The sequence below is a fragment of the Leucopleurus acutus genome (assembly GCF_964270905.1).
Source record: "Leucopleurus acutus genome assembly, chromosome: 17".
Classification (NCBI taxonomy): Eukaryota; Metazoa; Chordata; class Mammalia; order Artiodactyla; family Delphinidae; genus Leucopleurus; species Leucopleurus acutus.
The window spans coordinates 22,276,417-22,300,322 of record NC_139159.1 but is presented as its reverse complement, the minus strand read 5'-3'; the positions used below and the strand labels follow the sequence as shown (position 1 = coordinate 22,300,322).

Genomic DNA, 23,906 nt, shown 5'->3' with positions numbered 1-23,906 from the left:
TTTTAATCTCTGAACTTAAAACCAATTGTATACAAAAATATGCATTATGTAAGAAATACACCTGAAACAAAACATAGAAAGTTTAAAAAAAATCCTTATATAAAATGTAGAAACTGATCAGTAAAAGACAGACAGCCTAAGAAAATTGTTAAGAACAGGCTATTCATAGAAAAGGAAATGCAAACTGTCAATTAACATGAAATGATGCTCATTCTCTAGTAGTCATGGAAGTGAAAATTTAAGCTATAATGAGGCACAAATTTTCACATATCAGGGTTGGTAAAATTGTGAAAGGCTTATGACATCTGGTGCTGACAAGGATGTGACAAAACGGGCTCCCTTATTTGCTGGTAGAAGCATGAATCATTTTTACTGAACACAATGATTTTTAAATGAATATACCATTTCCTTCAGCAAGTCTCAATTATGGGAACCAATTCTACAAAAATGCAAACATTAATATAAAAGGAGATAATATACACATACAAATATATAAACACATATACACATACAAAGATGTCTATTGTAGTATTGTTTGTTGGAGCAAATATTGACTTTTTTCATCAATAAGAGAAGTGTTGAATAAACATTGGAATACACTTAATGTAGAATATTATGTAGCTATTTTAAAAAAGCTGTTCTAGATATGTTTGACTTAGAATGATGATCATAATATAAAGTGAAAATAATACAAAACAAGTCGAAGAGTAAGGTATATATTACGATCCTATATTTTTAAATGGTAAAGGAAAGTGCCTTCATAATCCCTATATATGCATGTATATGTGTCACTTTTGTATGCATGTATGTACATTACACATATGCATAGGTTTTTTGAGCAAGAAGGGTATTCTTATCAAACTGCTAATATGAATCACCTCAGGTAGGTGATTCTAGTGGGTGCAGTGGAGAAAAATTTTAAGGTTTTCATTATATATCTCAGTATTGTTTGAATAATGATAAGCAAGTAATATATATGACATTAAAATATTTTTATGTTCAAAATAATTTAAAAAGTTAAAAGATAGGAAAACCATATCATGCAAACCAAAATCAAAACACCATAGTACAAATAGGGTGAGAAAATATGTTATTGCCCAAACTGAAACACTTTTAAGAATGCAAGAGGGAGCTAACCAAACAGGTTGTAATTCTGGTATAATCCAGAATGATCCCAGAAAACTGGGAATTATGTCTTGGGGATGTAATGTACAGCACAGTGACTACAGTTAATAATACTGTATTGTATATTTTGAAAATTGCTAATAGAGTAAACCTCAAAAGTTCTCGTCACAAGATAAAAATTGTAACTATGTGTAGTGACGGATGTTAACTAAACTTATCGAACTAGACTGATTGTGGTGATCATTTTGCAATGTATAAAAATATCAAATTATTGTTGAACACCTGAAACAAAGCTTATATGTCAATTATGTCTCAATTTTAAAAATGTCTGAGGTTTGATATAGCTAAGGCAGGAATCTATGGTTTCAATATACGCTGGGCCACTTTTATGGGACCCTAGGTGGCAAGAGAACGTTACACTTCTATCTCGGTATTCACCTTGTCTAGGTAAAATCACCTCTGGCTAGAATGCTGATATTAAATGATATTTAAAAACATTTAAGTTCTTAAGAAATCAGTCACTGTGGATGTAAGGCTAATCACAAATGCAGTCATTAAATGACAGAATGTTAATCTGTTGATTCCCCACCTGTCTGTATGAACAACCTTAGTAAACAAGTCCTCTCCTTGCCTCTCCATATAAGTTTTAGAATCAGGTTGTTTGATATCACAAAATAACTTGCTGATATTTTTGAGATTATGATAAATCTATAGGTCAATCTGGGATAACAAACATCTTAACAACGTTGAGTCTTCCAATCCATTAATCCATGAACATGGACTATCTTCCCATTTATTTAGGTCTCCTTTGATCTTTCACCAGAGTTGTGTAGTTTTCCTCATAAAGATCGTGTACATATTTTGTTACATTTATACCTAAGTACTCTAAATGTGTTGTGTTTTTAATTTCAAATTCCATTTGTTCATTGCTAGTATAGAAGAAAACTATTAACTTTTGTCTAACTTTGTATACTGCAACCTTGCATAATCATTTATTAGTTCCAGGAGGTTTGGTTTTTTTTTTTTCTGTTTATTCTTTAGGATTGTCTGCATAAATTACAATGTCATCTAGTAAAAAAGACAGTTATATTTCATCCTTCCTAATTTTTATATCTTTTTTTCCTTTTCTTGTCATATTGAATCACCTAGGTTTTTTCAAAATACAATGTTGATAAGCAATGGTGAGAGGGACATCTTTGCCTTGTTCTGATCATAGGAAAGTTCTGAGTTTCTCACCATTAAGTATGCTATTAGCTATAGGATTTTGAAGATGCTCTTTATCAAGCTGGGGAAGTTCCCCTCTAGTCCTTGTTTACAGAGAGGTTTTTTTTTGGGGGGGGGGTTGTTTGTTTTGTTTTTAATGAATGGATGTTGGATTTTGTCAACTGCTTTTTCTGCATCTATTAATTTGATCATGTGATTTTTCTTCTTTACCCTCTTACAGTGATAGATTACATTCTTTGATTTTTTTGAATGTTGAACCAGTCTTACATATATGGGTAAATATCACTTGGTTATGGTGTATAATTATTTTATACATTGTTGGATTCAATTTCTTATATTTTGTTGAGGATTTTTGCATCTATTTTTACAAGATATATTGATCTGTGGTTTTCTTTTCTTGTACTGTCTTCATTTGGTTTTAGTATTAGTGTAAGCCTGGCCTCATATAACAAGATAGGAAGTATTCCCTCTGCTTCTTTCTTCTGGAAGAGATTATAGACAATAGCTATGATTTCTTCCTTAAGAGTTTGATAGATATAATCAGTGAACCCATCTGGGCCTGGTGCTTCTGCTTTGTAAGCTTATTGACAATTGATTGAACTGCTTTTATAGATATAGGCCTATTCAGATTGCCTATTTCTTGGTAAATTTTGGCAGATTGTGTCTTTTAAGGAATTGGTCAATTTCATCTAGATTATCAATTATCATCTAGAGTATCTATTATCCCTGTTAATGTTCATGGGATCTGTAATGATGTCCCCTCTTTCATTTTTGATATTAGGAAATTTGTGTCGTTTTTTTTTCTTAGTTAATCTGGCTAAGGCTTATCAATTTTATTTATATTTCCAAAGGAGAAGTTTTTTGTTTTGTTGAGTTTATTGATTTCCTGTTTTCAATTTAATTGATCTCTGCTTTAACTTTTATTATTACTTTTTTTTTTTTTTTTGTCTTTTGCTTACTTTGGATTTAATTTTCTCTCCTTTTGTAGTTTCCTAAGGTGGAAGTTTAGATTATTGATTTTAGATACTTTCCTTATTTAACACATGCAGTCAATACTATAAATTTCCCTCTATGCACTGCTTTCACTGCATCCTACAGATTTCAATGTTATATTTTTATTTATTTCAAATATTTTAAAATTTCTCTTGAAATTTCTTCTTCAATCCACATATAACTTCAAAGTGTATTGTTTAATCTCCAAATACTTTGGGATGTCCCAGCTGTCTTTCTGTTATTGATTTCTAGTTTGATTCTATTGTGATCTAATAGCAGACATTATATGATTTCTATTCTTTTAAATTTGTTAAGATTCAATTTATGGCCCATAATTTGCTCTCTTTGGAGAATATTCAATGTGTTCTTGAGAAAACTATGTAATCTGCTGCTGTTGGATGAAGTATGAAGTTGTCTATGCATGCCAACTATATAGAGTTAATTGAGTGTGCTGTCAAGTTCAACTATGTCCTTACTGATTTTCTGCCTGCTGGATCTGTCCATTTATGATAGAAAGATATTAAAGTTTTCAACTATAATAGTGGATTCATCTACTTCTCTTAGTATTCTATCAGTTTTCCCTCATGTATTTAGACTCTTTGTTGTTAGCCGCGTACACATTAAGAATTATCATATCTTCTTGGACAATTGTCTCCATTATCATTATGTTAGGTCCATTTCATCCTGATAACTTTCCTTGCTCTGAAGTTGGCTTTGTTTAAAATGAACATAGCTACCCTGCTTTCATTTCATTAATGTTAGCATAGTATATATTTCTTCATTTTACTTTTAATCTATATGTGTCTTTATATTAAAAGTAGGTTTTTTATAGACAGTATATAATTAGGTTGTGTTTTTTTGACCCACTCTGACAAACTCTGTCTTTTAATTGGTGTATTTAGACTGCTGACATTTTAAAGTGATTATTGATATAGTTGGACCAATATCTACCATATGTTTTTTACTGTTTTCTATTTTTTGCTCTTATTCTTTGTTACTATTTTTGTCTTCACACTTTATTTGTCTTTTATGATTGTGACATTTTATGATTCCATTTCTGTCCTTTCTTAGCATAACAATTATACTTCTTTTTAAACTTTCATTACTGGTTGCCCTAGAGTTTGGTATATATATTTGCAACTAATCCAAGTCCACTTTGAAATAACTCTGTGCCACTTCACAAGTAGTACAAGTACCTTAAAATAACAAAATATTGCTAATAATTCTTTTCTTTCCTCCTGTCCCTCATATCACTGCTTCATTGATTTCACTTACATATAAGCATGTATTTTATATATATGTATATATATATGTATATATGTAATCAAATTATATATAGTTAAATGCACTGTTGCCATTATTATTTTAATCAAAGTGTTAGAGCAATTCAGAATAAGAAGATAAAAGTTTTTATTTTTTTCTTCATTTATTCATTCTCTGATGCTCTTTCTTTTTCTATGTAGCTCTGAGTTTCTGATCTGTATCATTTTTCTTCTCTCTAAAGAACTTTTAACATTCTGTTCAAGGCAGTTCTACTGGCAACAAATTACCTCAATTTTTGTTTGAGAAAGTCTTTATTTCTTTTTTCCCTTTGAAGGCTAATTTCTCAGAGTACAGAACTCTAGGTCGGTGGGTTTTTCTCTCAATATTTTAAATATTTCACTTCACTTTTTTCTTGTTTGAATGATTTCAGAAGATAAATTGGACGCAATTTTTATCTTTGCTTTTTTGTAAGTAATTTTCCCCCGCTGACCCCCATGGCTTCTTTCAAGATGTTTTCTTTATCTTTGATTTTCTAAAGTTTGAATATGATATGCCTAGGTGTATGACTTGGGGCATTTATCCTGCTTGGTGTTCTGTGAGCTTTCTGGATGTGTGGTTTGATGTCTGGCATTGACTTGGGAAAAATTCTCAGCCAGTATTGCTTCAAATATTGCTTCTGTTCCTTTCTCTCTTTCTTCTGATATTCTTGCTATGCATATGTTACACATTTTGTACTTGTCCACAGTCTTAGATATTCTGTTCCATTTTTTCCCCTGGTATTTTTTTATTTTTTCTTTTCAGTTTTAGAAGTTCTATTGTCATATGCTCAAGCTCAGAGATTCTTTCCTCAGCCATGTCTAATTTAATAAAGAGCCCATAATTCCATTACAGTGCTTTCTATCTCTAGCATTTCTTTTTGATTCTTTCTTAGAATTTCCGTCTCTCTGTTTACATTATCCATTTTTTCTGCATATTTTCCCATTAAAGGTCATAGCATAATAATAATTTTTTTAAAAAATTCCCAGTCAGGGGCTTCCCTGGTGGCGCAGTGGTTGGGAGTCCGCCTGCCGATGCAGGGGACACGGGTTCGTGCCCCGGTCCGGGAGGATCCCACGTGCCGCGGAGCGGCTGGGCCCGTGAGCCATGGCCGCTAGGGCTGCGCGTCTGGAGCCTGTGCTCCGCAACAGGAGGGGCCATGGCAGTGAGAGGCCCGCGTACCGCAAAAAAAAAAAAAAAAAAAATTCCCAGTCAGATAATTTCAACATCACTGCCATATCTATCTCTGGTTCTGATGCTTGTTCTGTCTCTTCAAATTGTGTTTTTTGCCTTTTAGTATGCTTTGTAATTTTTTGTTGGAAGGTGTACATGATGTTCTGCATAAATAAACCTGTGGTAAATGAGCTTTTAGTAATATAGTGATAAGGTGTGGGGAGACGGGAAGCTTTCTATAGTCCTTTGATTAGGTCTCAGTCTTTTGATGAGTCTGTGCCCCTGGATTGTAAACTTTACCAGTGCTTCTCAATACCTATCCACTTAGGTGAGAAAGGATGTCTAGCAAGGACTGGAGCTGGGTATTTCCCTTACCCCAGATAGGTTAGGCTCTGATAAAATTCCAGCAGGTTAGGTTCTCGTAAGGGGAGGCCTTGTTAAGAATAACATAACACTCTGGCATATTTCAAAATCAATGCTTTTTTCCTCTCTCTGCCAGAAGCACATGGGGATTTTTCTCATATTCACTGTGAGGACCTCATAGAACTCCTGTAAGTAAAGCTCAGAAAAAGTGTGAGCAAAGGGGGGACCTCCAGTGGTAGGTCCCCTTGGAATTTTATCTCTAAGACTTGTCCATTCTGAGCTTCCAGTAATTCATCAATTACAGTTCAGGTTTTTCTATCCCAGCATTGGTTCACATGGAGGTTTCCGCTCCTGGGTTTCTGTTTCTCTAAATTGTAATTATTGCATCAGCTGTCTATTTCTCCAATATTTGGGGAGGCAGTTTACCCTGTGACCTCACTTCTCTGACAGATATAAGAAGAGTTGCTGATTCTTCAGTTTGTTCAGCATTTTACTTGTTGTTATGATGGAATGGTGACTTCTAAGCTCCTTACCTCCCAGACTGGAAACTGGAAGTCCTACACACAACTGTATTTTCATTCTAATATTCTTTGACTTATATAGTATTTAATTAAGTGATCTAATTAAATAAGAAGTATAACTTAGTGTTAAGGAATTGACTTAGTAAATATGCAACTCCAATTGTGAATGCAAAAACACATGAGTATATCAGAAACTGGAGTTGGGAGTCTTTGGTATACTGTGAGCATTAGTCAATATGTTTTACAGAAGGAGTAGAATATTGATTATCCCAGCAAGTTAAATGAAGATTAATTAGTCAATTCTTATACATATGTTCATGTTTGTGCATATGCATATACATTTGAATATATGCTTATATAGAACACCTTTTTCTTTTGAAAGATTTTTATTATAAGCATGTTTTATTATAAGCATATGTTCTTGCTTATAAATATTATCTCAAAACAAATATCATATCTGCTTAATACTTCATTTTACCATCTCTTATCAGCTGTTTTTCTAATTTAGACTTGCTTTCTTTATGTGAATAGATTTTGTACAAGACAACTTGACCTTTCAGTTGGCATTGTATATTTTGGATCACCACCTTCTTAAAACAGTCTATTCCCCAGGTTTTCTAACTTTCTGGCTTCTTTATGTATGTTCTTGGATCTCTGAATGTAAACTCAAGCTTCATCTGTTTAAAACCAAACATATTTTACTCACACCATCTCTACTACTATTCCCCATCTCAGTGAATGGCAACACAGTATATCCTGCTGCACACACCAGAAACCCAGGGATCAGCCCTGGTCTGTAAATCTTCCTTAACTTTAATTCTCAAATAGTGTTATATTGGCTTTCTAAATATTTCTCAAGTCTTTTCACCTATCTCTACATTCTTTCCCACCACCAAGTCCAATAAACCATTATTTCAAGCACTATGTAATTGTCTCCTAAAGATTCACACACATACTTTCTTGAACCTTTCCAAACCATTTACCATGCTGCTACTAATATGATCTTTGAAAAAGGTATTTAGTCATTAATTATTGATTTTAGGATCAAGATAAAGCTCCTTAACATGTCCTTAAGCCCCAGCATAATTTAGTTTCCTCCAGATCTCTTTCGTATGAAACCAGTGATTTCTCTTGCTTTCTCAGCTATATACCGGTTTTCCCTTGCTCTCTTTCATCCAGCAGCCTATCTGCCATTATTCCCTCCCACTTAGCTGAAGCCATACATGCTGTTTTCTACATCTTTACTCTTTCCTCTATTTTCTTTTTCTCTAGTTTACTCATGCTTCAGATCTCAGTTGAAGTGTTCCTTTCTTAGGGAAGGCTTTACTGAGGTTCCTAAGTAAAATCCTTCTTTATAGGCTTTATGGTAGCATATACTTTTTATTCATAACAATTATTGAGATTTGATTGTGATTATTGGATTGATGTCTGTCTTTACCACCAGACAGTAAATTTCTTGAAGGAAGGAACCCTCTGTGATTTTGATCACAATTCTCTCTTCACTACTATATGGCACGTGGTAGACGTTCGACAAGTATTTGATTGAAGAATAAATGAATGACTTTTAATTTAAGCAAGGAATTAACTACCAATTCTTACAATAATCTGGTAAGCTACCTAATGGTAAAATTTGTAACATTTGAAATAGGATTCCAAGAACAATACAGACTTTTTCAATTTTCATACAGGCTACAGATTTCATTAAAAATAAGTTTCACTTTTCAAAAGGTCCTCCAAATGAGTTTTTATATGCCATAAGACTTTGGGCCGTGAGTGTGCTGTGATAGTGATAATCAGAAATGAAAAAGATTTCTGTAGGGACCAAGTTCATTTTCAAAGAATAGTAAGACACGAGACTGAATCTTTCTTCTTCGTATCAAAACCCCAATCCTCAGGCCCAGACCTACAAAATAGAAGGAGAATAGAAAGGAGACAGCTATCAGTTATGTAGCTGCCAATGAGAATCATTTATGGGCAGTAAATAGACATTAGTTCACTTAGAACACATGTAACCATGAGTTCCCCATTAGAACAGGCATATGGAAGACATGTTGGAGAAAACCACACAAAATTGAATCTTAAAAAAATCAAATGTAAATATATAAAAGAAAAAAGTGAAATAGAAAATCAACTGTGTATATAATTAGTGTTTCTGGGGAAGGGGCTACTGTGCATGCCTTAGAAAAAAATTCAAAGATAGAAGAAAACTATGCTAAAATGAAAGAAAATGCAATTCTACAAATCGAAAGAACATTAGATATTTTAGGAACAACTTATGTAACATAATGTTTTACACTGGAAAATACTGAGTTCACAGTCAATGTGATCTTGACTTGTCTCTTGTGTCTTTCATATTCATAATAAATATGAAGAAATATTCAAATATGTCAAGATGCCTGTAAGAAACTATTACTGATAAAGTAATTCTACTATTTGTTAAATCAAAAGATAGATATATAAGGTTCTTTCCAACTCCATGATTCTACATATCTTAGTCTGAGCCACCCTTCTCACAGGGCTTAAATGGAAACAATTTCAGAAAGCAACTGTAGTTGGCACTCATGTATGCTTATGTTAAATCTATTCATAAAATGCACTAAAGTCAACTAGTCAACTATAATTGTGACTTTTATAGGAGTCAACCTTTTAAGTCAAACTTTTAAGTGAGAGTTTTATCTACTGCTGTACACAAATTACGTGGTATAAAAACACCCTTTCTGTATCTGCCAAAAATGAGTTTTGTTAAATACCTGGAGCAATGAAATGGCTTAACCAATAAGGCTTTTCAAATATTCGTGTGTCATGCAATTGGTTAAAATGCTCCAAGAAATAGGTACTAGTTCATTTAATATTTTTGGTAAATTGGAAAACATCATACAGATTAGCTGCACATATGTTTATCTTCTTTATTTGATGGATGGCATGGCAAAAATGAAAAGCATGTTTTATCAGAGAGAAATGTATATATGATTTATTATCCTTCTTAGGGTTAAATGCAAGTCAATAGGAAAATGATTTAACAGGCAAACATTAATTTTCCACTATCTTTTCAGGAATATGTATAATGGCAACATGAGGATAGTTATAGAAAAATATATCTATTTGCACTTGAGATATTTGCAGTATGACTGGGATGTTTGGCACTAACAAATCTTCTGTTTACATAAGCATACTTTTACAAATATAAGAAGTGATGTATAAGTGTCCAAGGATGCAGCATCTGCCCTTTACATCAAATGGCATAAGAAAATGGGACTGTGTTTTCTTGTCTTTGTTCCCCTATCAAGCTTGGCAGAGGACTTTGCCCATTGGCCTGTAGTAAGTGTTGAATGGTTAAATAAATGATTACGTGTTCAGGCTGTAATTCCTATAGATAAAACAGATACATTTAAAGTCAGGATGAATCCAGAGACCATTTATGCTTTTCAGTGGTGAGAAGAGTAATGCATATTTTTCTGAGAGGCAGATGAAGATTAGAAGTCCATGATTACATCCTGCCATTATTCCACTTTTTATCTGTCCCTTAGATGACAACACATAGGCTAAAATTGCTTGAAGTCCTTCTAGAAGCTCTGATAGCATGGAATGGCTAGTTTGCTGGACAGAGCTAGTCCAATCCTGTGCATAAAGAATCTGAATATTTAGGAAATTCTTCCTAATATGTCAAGTACATTCTTTTTTTTTTTTTTTTTTTTTGTGGTACGTGGGCCTCTCACTGTTGTGGCCTCTCCCGTTGCAGAGCACAGGCTCCAGACGTGCAGGCTCAGCGGCCATGGCTCACGGGCCCAGCCGCTCTGCGGCATGTGGGATCTTTCCGGACTGGGGCACGAACCCGTGTCCCCTGCATCGGCAGGCGGACTCTCAACCACTGCGCCACCAGGGAAGCCCTCAAGTACATTCTTGATTCAGCTAATCCCCACCTTCTAATACTACAATCCTTAGAAAAGAAAAATGAGAATGTGCCAGTCTGCCTTCCCCGCCTCTTACATGACAATGACAATGCACATATTCAATCTCACTTTTTTCTCAGCTAAATTCTACCTCAAACATCCCCAACTGGATTATTTAAAATGCTGCAGAATGAATTTCAACTTTACTCACTGTCAAGAGGCTTTGCCTTCATTCTAAAGTAAATTCCCTTTGTTGCTGTTTGATAGTGGCAGGAAATTGGACCAAATAACCTGTTAACTGCATCTCAACTTCATGATTTCAAAATTTATAGTACGTTGTCTATATAGTATAACTTCTAAAATAGGTACTTTTATTTCCCCAAAAAAGCCAGTTTCTCTCAATGATTTCTGAGATTAACCTATGGAGTCTGGGGGAAGCTCTAAATACGTGAGGGTTTGTGTATATACTTGTTTATTCTTCAACTATAGATAACTATTCTTCCTGCCTAGTCAGCTAAGTCAGACTAAAGTTATTTTCCTTAAAATGCACATATAAATACCAAGTATTATAACATTGTTATTTTTATAATTACTACATGATAGAAAGGTCCCCAGTTTAACCATATTATTTTATATTATTTATTACAGGACAGCATGATAGACTTTGATAGCAATTGCCTGAATAACGAACCTAACTTTTTTAAAAAACATTCATGTGATGATAATAAGGTAATGACAATTATTTGGAGTTTATATGTCATTCAAGCTTGATTTCATAGAAGCTTATTTTTTTATATCTCTGTTAATTATATTGATTATATTAATAACACAGTCTTTTGGCTCTAACCCGACAATTCCCATTGATATGTTAAGTTATACTATGGTCTTTTATACTTTTATTTTACAAATAGCCCTATGCTTATTTGATAAATATTCCTTTTAATTTTAGCATTTCATTTTCACCTTGAAAATACTAGAAGAACTGCTGAATTCAAAGACACATATCTCTTATTTCTAAAATTTTTATGCAGGAAAATGCTTGTCACACATACACACACACACACACACACACACACAAGTAATGGGTGTAATTTAGTTGTAGGCATTTTGAAATTTTTTCTTTCAATATTTGCTTATCTTCAAACCACTACCACTTCTATTTGGTATAATATTACAATCTACAGAACTTCCAACAAAAATTTGTGTCATCTCTTTCTGCAGAAACTAGTGTGCTATTCAATAGACTTTTTTAAAACTCACAATAGCTGAGTTAACTTCATGGCATTTAAGAGTATATCCATAAATTCTGGGTTTTTTTAAATTTCTTACATTAAATATTTGAAAAACTTGTTTTAGGTGAATAGGCCCTTTATTTTCTTATTGCCAGCTATTCGTCCATAGCTCAAAAAGGGCAAAAATAATAACAACAAGAAAAGTCACACATACCTTTCACTACTATTGCTTCCAGAAGACCTCTCCTTTAGTTATCTTGTTTAAAACTGAATAAACTTTTTATATGTTCACTCATAAGCGATAAGATCACACATAGCAAAGAAAAGAGACTTTAAAAAGTCAGATAATCATTAAACTGGTTCTAGGCACTTTAGGCTGTCACCTGGGAGCTAAACAGTTTCAGTCTAGTTGCTCTTCAGTCATGCGATTAACTGGAATAGAAGAAAACTGGGGTGGAGGTGGGGTGTTACTTAGCAATACAGTTCTGGCCTTAGGCTCCTTAGGAAAGCTTATCACTTCTTAATATTTTATTTGAAACAGCCCTTCTGATGTTTTTTCTGTAATAGGAAGCTTCGTTTTTATATCGTGCTGCTCGAAAGTTGAAGCAATTCCTTAAAATGAATATCAGTGACAATTTCAATCTTCACCTATCAACAGTTTCACAGGGCACATTAACACTGTTGAACTGCACCAACAAGGTAAGCTGAGGACTGTTTGAACAAAAATGTAAACAACTCCAGTGATAAGATACTATCATTCTCTGATGATCAAATCCGTTAGCATAGAAATCTAAGTGCTTATAAGAAAATTGAAATACATTACTCAATTCTAGAAGAGGAAAGCCTCAACTTGTAAAGTACCTATTCATCTCTTGGCGAGGGCAAAGAAATTGTTTTTAAAAAGGTACTAAAAATGAATGAAAGCAACATTGTAAGTCAACTATACTTCAGTTAAAAAAGGAAAATAGGGCTACTCTAGTGGCGCAGCGGTTGAGAGTCTGCCTGCCGATGCAGGGGACGCGGGTTCATGCCCCGGTCTGGGAAGATCCCACGTGCTGCGGAGCGGCTAGGCCCATGAGCCATGGCCGCAGAGCCTGTGCGTCCAGAGCCTGTGCTCCGCAACGGGAGGGGCCACAGCAGTGAGAGGCCTGCATGCCGCAAAAAAAAAAAAAAAAAAAAAAAAAAAAGAAAAGAAAAAAGGAAAGTAAATAAATGAAAGAAAATAATAAATTTTATTGTCATAATAACTTTCAAGGAGGCTAGTGTGATAAGTTGGGTGAGGAATGGTAAATTTTTATTTCTAAAATGTCTTAATAATTTTAATCCATATATGTACACACTTATAAGAACTCATAGCCAATAAAATGGGTAATCAAATGTATTTAACAAATATATTTGTATATAAAAATTGGGCATATTTATGTCCAACAATTTTCAAGTTTTTTGCCTCAATAATTTTGATAAGTATAGGGCTAATTTTTTCCTACTTCTCTGCTAGTGGTCATGAAATATAAACAATAAAACAAAATTTGGAAGACATTATCTTGAGACTAGACAACAGTTTCTTCATCTGCAAAGTGGAGAAAAATATAGTACCTACATTATAGGATGTGAAAATGACATAATATAGAGTGCTTAGTACTAAAAAGTTTCAATAAATGTTTTATAATTACTATTATTATTTTTACTCCCTCTTCAGGAATGTTACCAGCTGCCACATAAAGCCAAAAATATTTCTTATAATTTTTAAAAGAAAATTTTAACATTTTTATGATAGAAAAAGGATTGTGTGTGTTTTTAATTTTTAATACTAGTAGTTGCCCATAGAAGGTAAAATGGTAAGATTGTCTTTGAGCCCTACTGACAGTGATGAAAATATATATTAGACCATATAAGTTGGACCACTTCATTTATCATTACATTATCTACTTGATGCAAGCCAGTCTCCTCTTGGTGTTGTGGATTTGCCAAGCTTATTTCCAATCTTGTCCCCTTATAATGTTAGTCCCTTATATGGAATTTCTACTGTTCTCTTTTCTGTAAATCTGATCTCTCTTGTTCTATGCATCCTTTAAGGCCAAGCTTAAGATTCATGAAGACTTTACATTCTAGCCTACCATCTCTTAATCCTTATTTATAGTGACTTAAAGTACAGTCAGCCTTTCATATCCATGGGTTCTGCATCCTCAGATTCAACCGTGGATCAAAAATATTCAGAAAAAAATCTCTAGAAAGTTCCAAAAAGCAAAACTCGAATTTGTCAAGACACATCAACAACTATTTACACAGCATTTATTTTGTGTTTACAACTATTTACATAGCATTTACATTGTATTGAGTATTGTAAGTAATCTGGAGATGATTTAAAGTATACAGGAGCATGTGCCTGGTTATATGCAAATTCAGCGCTATTTTATATAAGGGACCTGAGCATCCATCCTTGGATTTTGGTACCCACTGGGGTCCTGTAACCAATCCCCCACAAATACAGAGAGACTACTGTACTATCTAATGCAGGAATAGCAAGTTCGTTTCATGTTGCTTACACATCCAGTTACTTAGTAATGGCTTATGTTGTGCATAAGCTTCAAGTCAGGGCTTAACTGAAAAGAATGCAGAGCAAACTAGCGATATCACCTCTTGGCCTAGAAAGGGTTAAAGATTATAGGTATGCTGTATATTTGCAATTCTTTCTCTCATGTATTGAGCTTTGCATTGATTACCATATTCCAAAATCAACTAATTGTAGAAAAAGAAAATACACAAATAATTTAAATTTTGAAATTAAATAAAATTATGTTACAAAATTAACCTGCTACAATCCAAATTTTTCTTGAAATGAGAAGGCAAGATGTTAAAGATGGTCAGCTATATTGAATTTTCTTCATGAGTTAGGCATGCTACAAGCTTTTTATAGTTATTTCATTTTGCTTCTGATGGGTAAAGCTTAATAAAATTTATGATAAGGATTTAACAAGTTAATGCTAATGTTATTTTCATGTTGATTAAAATTCTAATTTCTTGTCTCTGTTAGTATACCCTTCTATATTAGCTTTTCATACCTCACAGCAATTAACACAGTGCTGGGCATATTTGCAAAATTATGCATCCAGGTTATTCGGAAGACTAACCTCTCTTGTTTCTCCCTTCTCCCTGTTATTCAATTTCTAAATGAAATTAGTATTCTGCCACACTAACAATAAATAATTTAAAGTAGATATTCAAATAGATTAGATGGGCTGAGAGTAATATGAAAATTAGCAATTATATTAATGGAAGGAGTAATAAAGGATTAATAATCAATATTATAAATATGACTTGGTTTTTAAGGGTAAAGGAAGAAAATCAACTTCCCTGGGTGAAGCCCAACCCACTAAGAATTTGGTAAGAGTGATTGTATAGTTTTCTTATCAGCTTTTTACTCAACTTAATTCCTTAATATTTCTCTTTGAATTGTTTCCTTTTATATGCTCGATTTTGAAAATATTCATTATAATGTTGGTAAAAGGAGAAGGGAGGTACCCCTTAGAAATTGGATCCCTTTAAACTGAATTTTTAAAAACCACTATTTTAAAATTAAAGAAGCTAGGGAAAATGTCAGAGCATTGATTTTTTAAAAAGAAACAAAATTAAAACCTCAGTAGGTAATAGCAAAGGACATGAACAATATAGGAGAAAATAAACTAAACAACAAGACACAATGAAAAAACGTTACTCTAGTAAAGAAATACATACTAAAAATGAGAACCCATTTTATACCTATTTTATTAGTATAGACTGTACAGTATATACTGTATATGTATAATAGTATTTGAATATTCTATATTTATATATACTTGCACACATTCTATTAGATTACACAAAATTATATAGAAATGTAGAAAATATGAATGAAAAAGTCAGAATATTTAATTAAATCTGATTATACATTACAATGATATAAATATTAACTAGGAGGAGACAGAAAAATGAACACATCTGGTTCATGAGAGTGATAGATTCCTTTTTCACACTTCCGTTATTACGTTATTTGACCTATATATATATATATATATATATATATATATATATATATATATATATATATATGGAAATTTCTTATTCCTCTTAGAGAAGCAGTGTGAGTCTGCACACCCTGGGACTCAGGAAACTCTAGGAATTCCACCTGAAGTGGAATAGTTGAAATGAATAACTGAGCAATATAAATAAATACATTGAGGGCCTCTGGCTAAGGGAATTTAGAAAGAAAGTTTAGAAAAAGGAGATAACATCTGTGTTCCCAGGATTACAGAGGCAAAATCACGGTTCTTTGTTTTTTTGTCTTTTTAATGAATGTTCAATCTTGATCTTTGAGAAAAGTCATGAAATATTCACATCTATGTATTTCAAACCTGCTTAGTCACATAAACTTCAATTTGTACTTTTTAAAGATGTCCTGGGACCCTCATTAAAGAGAAGAATATGAGAAATTCTCCTTCATATTTATCTTTGAAATCTGTCCTCTAATCTTTTAAATGCATTATTTAAAGGGTATGTGTTACTGTTACTAAATATATAGCTAAAAGAGATCTGAATGTGACTAAACTAAAAATAGGACAAACAAGCTTAAGACCCAGTCATTATATTTACTTGATGTGTGACAATGGCGCCTTATTTATCCTCTTTACATCTCAGTTTCCTCAAATGTGAAAGGTGAAATCATCAATTTCATAATTACTAAGTAGATAAAATGAAATAATGTATGTATAGCACTGAGCACAATACCTGACCTAGCAAACACCCAATAATTGGTTGTTATCTAAATGAAGAAATTACTCAACCCTGTACTAATCCACTTCCCAGAGACTCACAGAAATATAACTGAGTATATATGCACAGCTACTCTCTTATATGTCTTTTCCATGTGAGGTATCTCTTTCTCCACTTTCTGTAGGTTGTACAGGTAGCCCTTATTAAGATTTTTGTCAGGGACTGAAAACTAGCTTATGAGGCAGGCATCTTCCATACTCTAGGGAAGACTAGGGAACAAGCTTTATCAGGTATGTCCTTATTAATCATCTTTGGCAAAATAAACTGAATATTTTCAGTATTAATTATTCCTTCCATAAAAACATTTTTTCCATTGTAAAAAACTCAATTGAATAATGTACAAATCTTTCTCACAAAAGTTTAAATAGCACTCTTTATGTCCACTGTTGCAGTGGTAAAAATGACATCCACCTAACATAGCTCTTTAATTAATCCTAAATCTTAAACCACAACAACCTTGACTTTCCTACACATCAATGATCACAATTATAGTTAGAAACCATATTTTAAAAAATATCATTCAAGATTCTTTTTAATTAAACCAAATTTTTAGTATAAGCTAGCATAATGGATATTAAAGATTAAATATTTTAAAATGTGTATTTTTATAAAAATATGAACTTAAAAACTTTTTTTATATATTTCTCTAGGAAGAGAATAAGTCTTTAAAGGAACAGAAAAAACAGAATGACCTGTGTTTCCTAAAGATACTACTACAAAAGATAAAAACTTGTTGGAATAAAATTTTGAGGGGCGCTAAAGAACATTGAAAAATATGGAGTGGCAATATAAAAACTTAAGAGCTTTATTTGTATCCTCCAAGAATCTATCTGCTTATGCAATTTTCCAGGGTAAAATGCCTTCTGGAAGTTACTGAATGCATCCTGGTAAAAACGGATTACGGCAATTGAGAAATCCTTACTGTAGTGCTAGAAGATGGACATAAACAGTGGAAACCAAACGCTGCAATCAACAAACTATTTCACATGCATGAGGACATATATCAATCGGTATTAATTCTGAACTGATTTTTGTAAGATAATCTATGTAAGATATTAGTTGCAATAATACTTTTTAAACCTGTTTAAAATTTTCAGAAGACATATAAATTCTGTGAAATGTATAAAGTTTACAAGGATTAAAAATTAACATTTCATTATTACCAAAATAATTTTATGGCCCACTATGCATCAGCATACTGCAATGAGAGTGGAAATTGTCATCTGTGCTGGAAATGTTTCAGAGTTACAGTGAGATATGCATAAGGCCCATGAGAACAAAAGTCATACAGCTTAAAGAAGCAGTAGCATAAAGGAATCCAAAATAATTGAGAGATGTAATTAAACATGAATGTATAACACAGTGCCTTTAATAAATGATATAACAGATGTTTTAAAATGAAGATAAAGAATAATTTCACAAAATAGAAAGTCATCTGTTCTAAGAATGCTAAACCATAGTACTAAGTTACTTTTGTCATTTATGTGTAATAAAATTTGTCTAAATGAGTTTGCAATTTGGGAACTATATTTTTAAGAGAATAATATATGTTGGCCTTTTAATTAATGGAATGTATATATTTAATTTTGACACTCTATTTGTATATAAAAATATTTTCATACAGTATTACAATTGCTTACTTTGGATAACATTTCTCCTTTGATAATAAATGACCTATGTATTAACACTGTCAGATTCACTTAATGAATCCCAATAGGAGTTTTATTTGTTTGTTTTTTGGCTGTACCATGTGGCTTGCAGGATCTTAGGTCCCCAAGTAGGGATCGAACCTGGGCCCCCTGCAGTGGAAGTGCAGAGTCCTAACCACTGGACCGCCCAGGAATTCCCCCAACAGAATTTTTTAAGATCAAGATTTTTAATACTGCACCACTATTTGATTTCTCACTTTCACTGAAATATAACCTTTATTCTCTTATTATTGAGAATGTACATGAGACCTGGACCGCCGAACACTGCTTTACTTCCCATGTTAAATTTTAGTCTTTTTAAAGAAACTTTTATATATACCAGATGCAGCTTAGAAAGGTTTGCCAACAGTCTTCACTTACTTATAAAGGGAACTGAAAACACTATTCTAGGCAAGCCAAGAGTTCTAAAACAGCCACCACGGCCTCATCACCACCTGGTTAAGAGCTGACTGGCTTTATTTGATCTACTGACGATGCTCAGGTGCCATCCTCAATGTGTGGAGGTAAGACCTTCCTCTCGGTTCGTGTCTGTCTCTCTGCATCTCTTCCTCACTCTCCCCAACCTATATGGAGTTTCTTCCTCACTGGTGCAGGTAGCTGTATAGAATTGTACAGACTGTTGTATAGAATTCACTGATTACCCCATTAATGAGGTGTTGACTCAGCTATGTTTTCTATTTGGTTTTCATTATTAACTCCAGAAAAGGGAGTTTACTAACACTTTGTAGCAGCAAATGATTCTTCAGCAAGCTTTTTCTTCAGATGGACTTTTCAAAGTAGGCTATTCTTCCTTACACCACTAAACAGGTCAACTATGTGGTACATTTCCGCCCTGATGAACTGGTGCTATTGGTAAACCATCAGCTATAAAATGGTGAAATTTTAAATTTCTAAAGGGAAACTTAAAACTGTTCTTTAAGATGTTTCCTTGAAGGCTGTTTATAACGTTCCCAACAGTGTTGAAAAAATTCTGTGATTGTGGCAAAATAAGGAACAATATTTTAAAGTGCTTTATTACAAATTATTAAAATTTTCTTCCATTTTATTTTAACCTTTGACCTTGATTTTTATCATTTTTTTATGATAGAATTGAATTTTACAGAAAATTTGCACTAAAAAATTTTTATTCAGCATGGTGTGTCAAATGCTTGGAAAAAAATACCCAGGCTTTTATGGTTATATTTCCCTTCTGTGTTTCCTAGCTACTAGCAAGGTAAGTAAAGACAAGGCAGGCTGGTTAATAATGATCTTGGATATTATATTTTTTTATTATTTCTATCCCCCTGTTAGACTTGTTTTATCTCAATGAACATTTTCTTTCAAATATGTATGTGGATGCTTTCAATCAGCATTTTCTAAAGTTTGTCTCAAGAAACTCTAAAACTTACTGATTATTAAAAATAATGATAATAATAATAATTAAAACCCCAGAGAATTCTGAGTTCTGAGGTCAGATAATTTTCTCTTGGAGACTCATAATTCATGTAAGTAATTTAAAACTCTGTAAACTCATAAAGCTTTTTAAAAAAAAAGTTTAACACTAACATAGCATTTCCACAATTTGACTACAGAACACTTTTATGTAAAAACCATTAACCTATCACACTTTGAGGAATATTGCTTTATACAAAGAAACTCCATTAGAAGTCTTTTAAAATAAGCTTTAAAGGGATCTGCTGAAGGAAATACTCCTTTCAGGATTAAGATAGTTCTATTACAATTAGAAGTATTTCTTTTCTTTAAGCCATTCTTTCAGTGACAGCCAGTTTAAGAAGGACATCTCATCAAATCTACTGTAAATATTTCTCCAGAAACACACATTTCTACTCTACGGTTTGTATAGTACTCTGTCAATGCAATCTTCATATCTTTAGTCATTATGTTCTTACTGCTTAGAAAGTTCTTCCAAATTCTATCAGATCCTGCTCAAATTTCTAGGGGCATCTTAATTCCTTTCTTCTCAATTGCTGTGACTTCCATGATAGTTGTAGATGAGGGATAAACTTGTTTTATTGTGCTTCGCTTTATTGCACTTCACAGATACTGGTTTTTTTACAAATTGAAAACTTGTGGCAACCCTGTGTCAAATAAGTTTATCTGTACCATTTTTTGCAACAGCATTTGCTCACGTCTCTGGTTACATTTTGGTGAATCTCGCAATATTTCAAACTTTATTATTATTATTATATGTTATGGTAATCTGTGATTTTTGATGCTACTATTGCAAAAAGATTATATAACTCACTGAAAGTTCAGGTGATGCTTAGCATTTTTTAACAATAAAGTATTTAATTAAGGTATGTACATTGCTTTTTTTTTAGACACAATGCTACTGCACACTTTTTAGACTACAGGATAGTGTAAACATAATTTTTACATGCACTGGGAAACCAAAAAGATTCACGTGACTCGCTTTATTGTGGTGGTCTGGAACTGAACACGCAGTATCTCAAAAGTCTGCCTCTAACGCTAATGTTTCCTCCTTTAGTTGCCCATAGAACTTAATTGCCTGCATTGCGCATTATTATTTGATCATGTTCCTCTTACTACTTTATCTTAAATACAATTATTATTAATTTTTCTATTCACAGTTGTTTAAAATGTTTTCTCTCCCCTGAAAGAATGTATGACCTTTTGTTTCCTTCAGCACCTAATGGATAAAGCCACACATATGGTAGTTAATAAAGATGAATTGTAAATTAATTAATAAAACCTATATAAATAATCCAGAAAATACATTTTTATAATATAGATTACTTAAAGATAGATAAGGCCCTAAAACATAACTAATTTAAATGAACATGACCCCTCAACGTCATCTTCTCACAATCTCAATGGAACTTTCTTTGATTTCTAAACGTTATTAGTTGTGAAACATCTTTCAGTCTTGATTCTGACCTAATAGGAAATCTTACAGAATAAGAGAAACAAACTAGGTAGATACATTGATAATTGCCAATTCCAACAGTTTTTAATGTCTAAATATATGTATTCATCTAGATCCACAAAACTAGTATTTGAGAAAGATGCAAAAATGGTTATTCTCGTTTAGGAATAAACTGGGGTTTGTTTTTCTACCTCTCCATACAAAATGGTAAGAAAGAAGTACATTTTTCTGTATAAGAAATTTTCTAAGTGGGGGATTGGTTAGTGTTCTTTAAGATACTATCCTAAAGGTGAATTAATTTTCTATCACATTTAAAATGAAGAAAATGTAGACAAGTGGCAATATTCACAATTTAAGTTTAGCTACTCTTGCATGCTGATTTATTCCTTTTCTTTCAAGGCTCATTCTAAGGGTCCCATCCTTTTTGAAGTCTTTTCACACCTTCCCAGGTGGGGTTGACGATTCCTTTGTTTGTGTCTCCACTGCTCAGCTCAGCAAATAACTCAATCACCTGATGCTACCATGTGGAAAGTGGACATGTGTTTGCCAATTTCCATCTTTGATGCTTATCACAAACTTTCTTATGTCTGAAATAATCTGGTTCTAACAGGAGCATTTTACTTAAAAATTTAATTAAACAGAAGAAAATCTAATAAATTGTCCTGGCAGTGATCCAAATACTATCACAAATAAAAGGAGCTTAGTTTGCAGGGCATCCAATATGGTGAGATAAAAGCCTTCTAGTAGAACCAGAAAGATCTGACAGAAAAGTACAAAACAACAGTTATTTACTCTGTCATCTCCTTGCCTCCTTCCCAACAGAAAGGAGGAAAGGGATTTGTCTTTTGCTGTGAAAAATCTTAAGTGTGTAGACCAATACATCTTTCTGCTTAGGAAAGAGTTTCACTCGGGAAAATACTAGGGTTGGGACTAATACATTCAGAGCCAGTGGGTTTAAAGAAGAAGCTCCAACTTTTAAATACTGACCGCTTAACAGGAAGATGCAACACAAATAGATAATTCATTCACTCAACAAATACTTATTAAGCATCCATCTCTAATGTGATGGTCCTAATCCTATTGGTACAATAAAGTCTGTGCTTTCATGAAGCATATATTCTAGGAGAGGAAACAGTAAACAATAAATAAACAAAATTACTACAGAAAACAAGTTCTAATGGAAAAGAAAAAAAAACAGACTGGTGGAAAGAGGTGGTATTTTAGGTTAGATAATCAAAGACCCCCTTTTAAGAGAAGACTTTTGAAAATATTTTCTTAGTCTCAAAAATTTTAGCATTTAATACATGGCTGGCAATATTTACACATTTAATAAATTTCATTGAAGGATTCAAGTCATTTTGCAACAGAAATCAAAGCAGAATGTTTCAACTATAGTACATGATGCTGTCATAGAAATAAATTATGAAATTACCAAATGTTTGACTTTGAAGTAGTCTACTACCCTAAAGTAGTGATACACAAGCTTTACTTTTTAGTTTGAAATAATTTCAGATGCATAGAAGAGTTACAAAAAGAGTACAGCATGTTCCCATATACCCTTTACCAAGTTTCCTCTAATGCTAATATTTTACAAAACCATAGTACATTTATCCAAACTAAAAAATTAGCATTATTTGTTGTGGGTATGGTTATGTTGTACATTGTAGGATGTTTAGTAGCATCCCTGGTCTCTACTCACTCGACACCAATAGCATCCTTCTCCAAGTAGTGACCATCAAAAATGTCTCCAGCCATTGCTGAACTGTCCCAGAGAGACAGTTGAAACTACTGTCCTAAAAGTTTTTAGAGACATATGTTTTACAGTTAGGTCTATGACTAATTTTGAGTTCTTTTTTTTATTGGAGTGTAGTTGCTTTACAATATTGTGTTAGTTTATACTGTACAGCAAAGTGAATCAGCTATATGTAGACATACATCCCCTCTTTTGGATTTCCTTATCATTTAAGTCACCGCAGAGCACGGAGTAGAGTTCCCTGTGCTATATAGTAGGTTCTCATTAGTTATCTATTTTATACATAGTATCTATAGTATATATATGCCAATCCCAATCTCCCAGTTCATCCCACACCCCCTTCCCCCTTGGTATCCATACATTTGTTCTCTACATCTGTGTCTCTATTTCTGCTTTGTAAATAAAATCATCTATACCAAACTTTTCAGAGTCCACATATATGCATTAATATACGATATTTGTTTTTCTCTTTCCGACTTACTTCACTCTGTATGAATATAAGGTGTGTATTAAGGTTCATTTTTTTGCATATGGACAATCATTTGCCATTTGTTGAAAAGACTATACTTTATCAACTGAATTACTTTTGTGCTTTTGTAAATTTCAGCTGACTGTTTTTGTGTGGATTGAGTTATGGATGCTCTATTCTGTTCCAATGACCTAAATGTCTATCTTTTCTACAAAATCACACTGACTTGATTACTATGGCCTTATAATATCTAGAAATTGGGTTGAATGAGTCGTCCAAGTTTTACTTTTTCAGAATTGTTTTGGCTATTCTAGTTATTTTGCCTCTCCATATACATTTTAGGATCAAGCCGTCAAACCACAAACTCCATCCCCCCCCAAAAAACCCAAAAACTTGCTGGAATTTTGATTGAGATTGCATTGATTCAACTGGGGAGAACTGACATCTATGCTATGTTTA

General features: G+C 33.0%; 1 protein-coding gene across 1 annotated transcript in view; it reads left to right on the top strand.

Moving 5' to 3' along the window:
• The window catches only part of IL7 (interleukin 7), a gene marked incomplete at its 3' end in the record, with an annotated part of 54,455 nt that extends 37,056 nt beyond the window's left edge, over positions 1–17,399 (top strand). Inside the window, exons 3-5 of the mRNA XM_082859147.1 lie at positions 11,237–11,317; positions 12,388–12,519; positions 17,280–17,399. Coding sequence (XP_082715273.1) covers positions 11,237–11,317; positions 12,388–12,519; positions 17,280–17,399 — 333 coding nt within the window. The remainder of the gene's footprint in view (positions 1–11,236; positions 11,318–12,387; positions 12,520–17,279) is intronic.
• Positions 17,400–23,906: the final 6,507 nt, after the last annotated feature.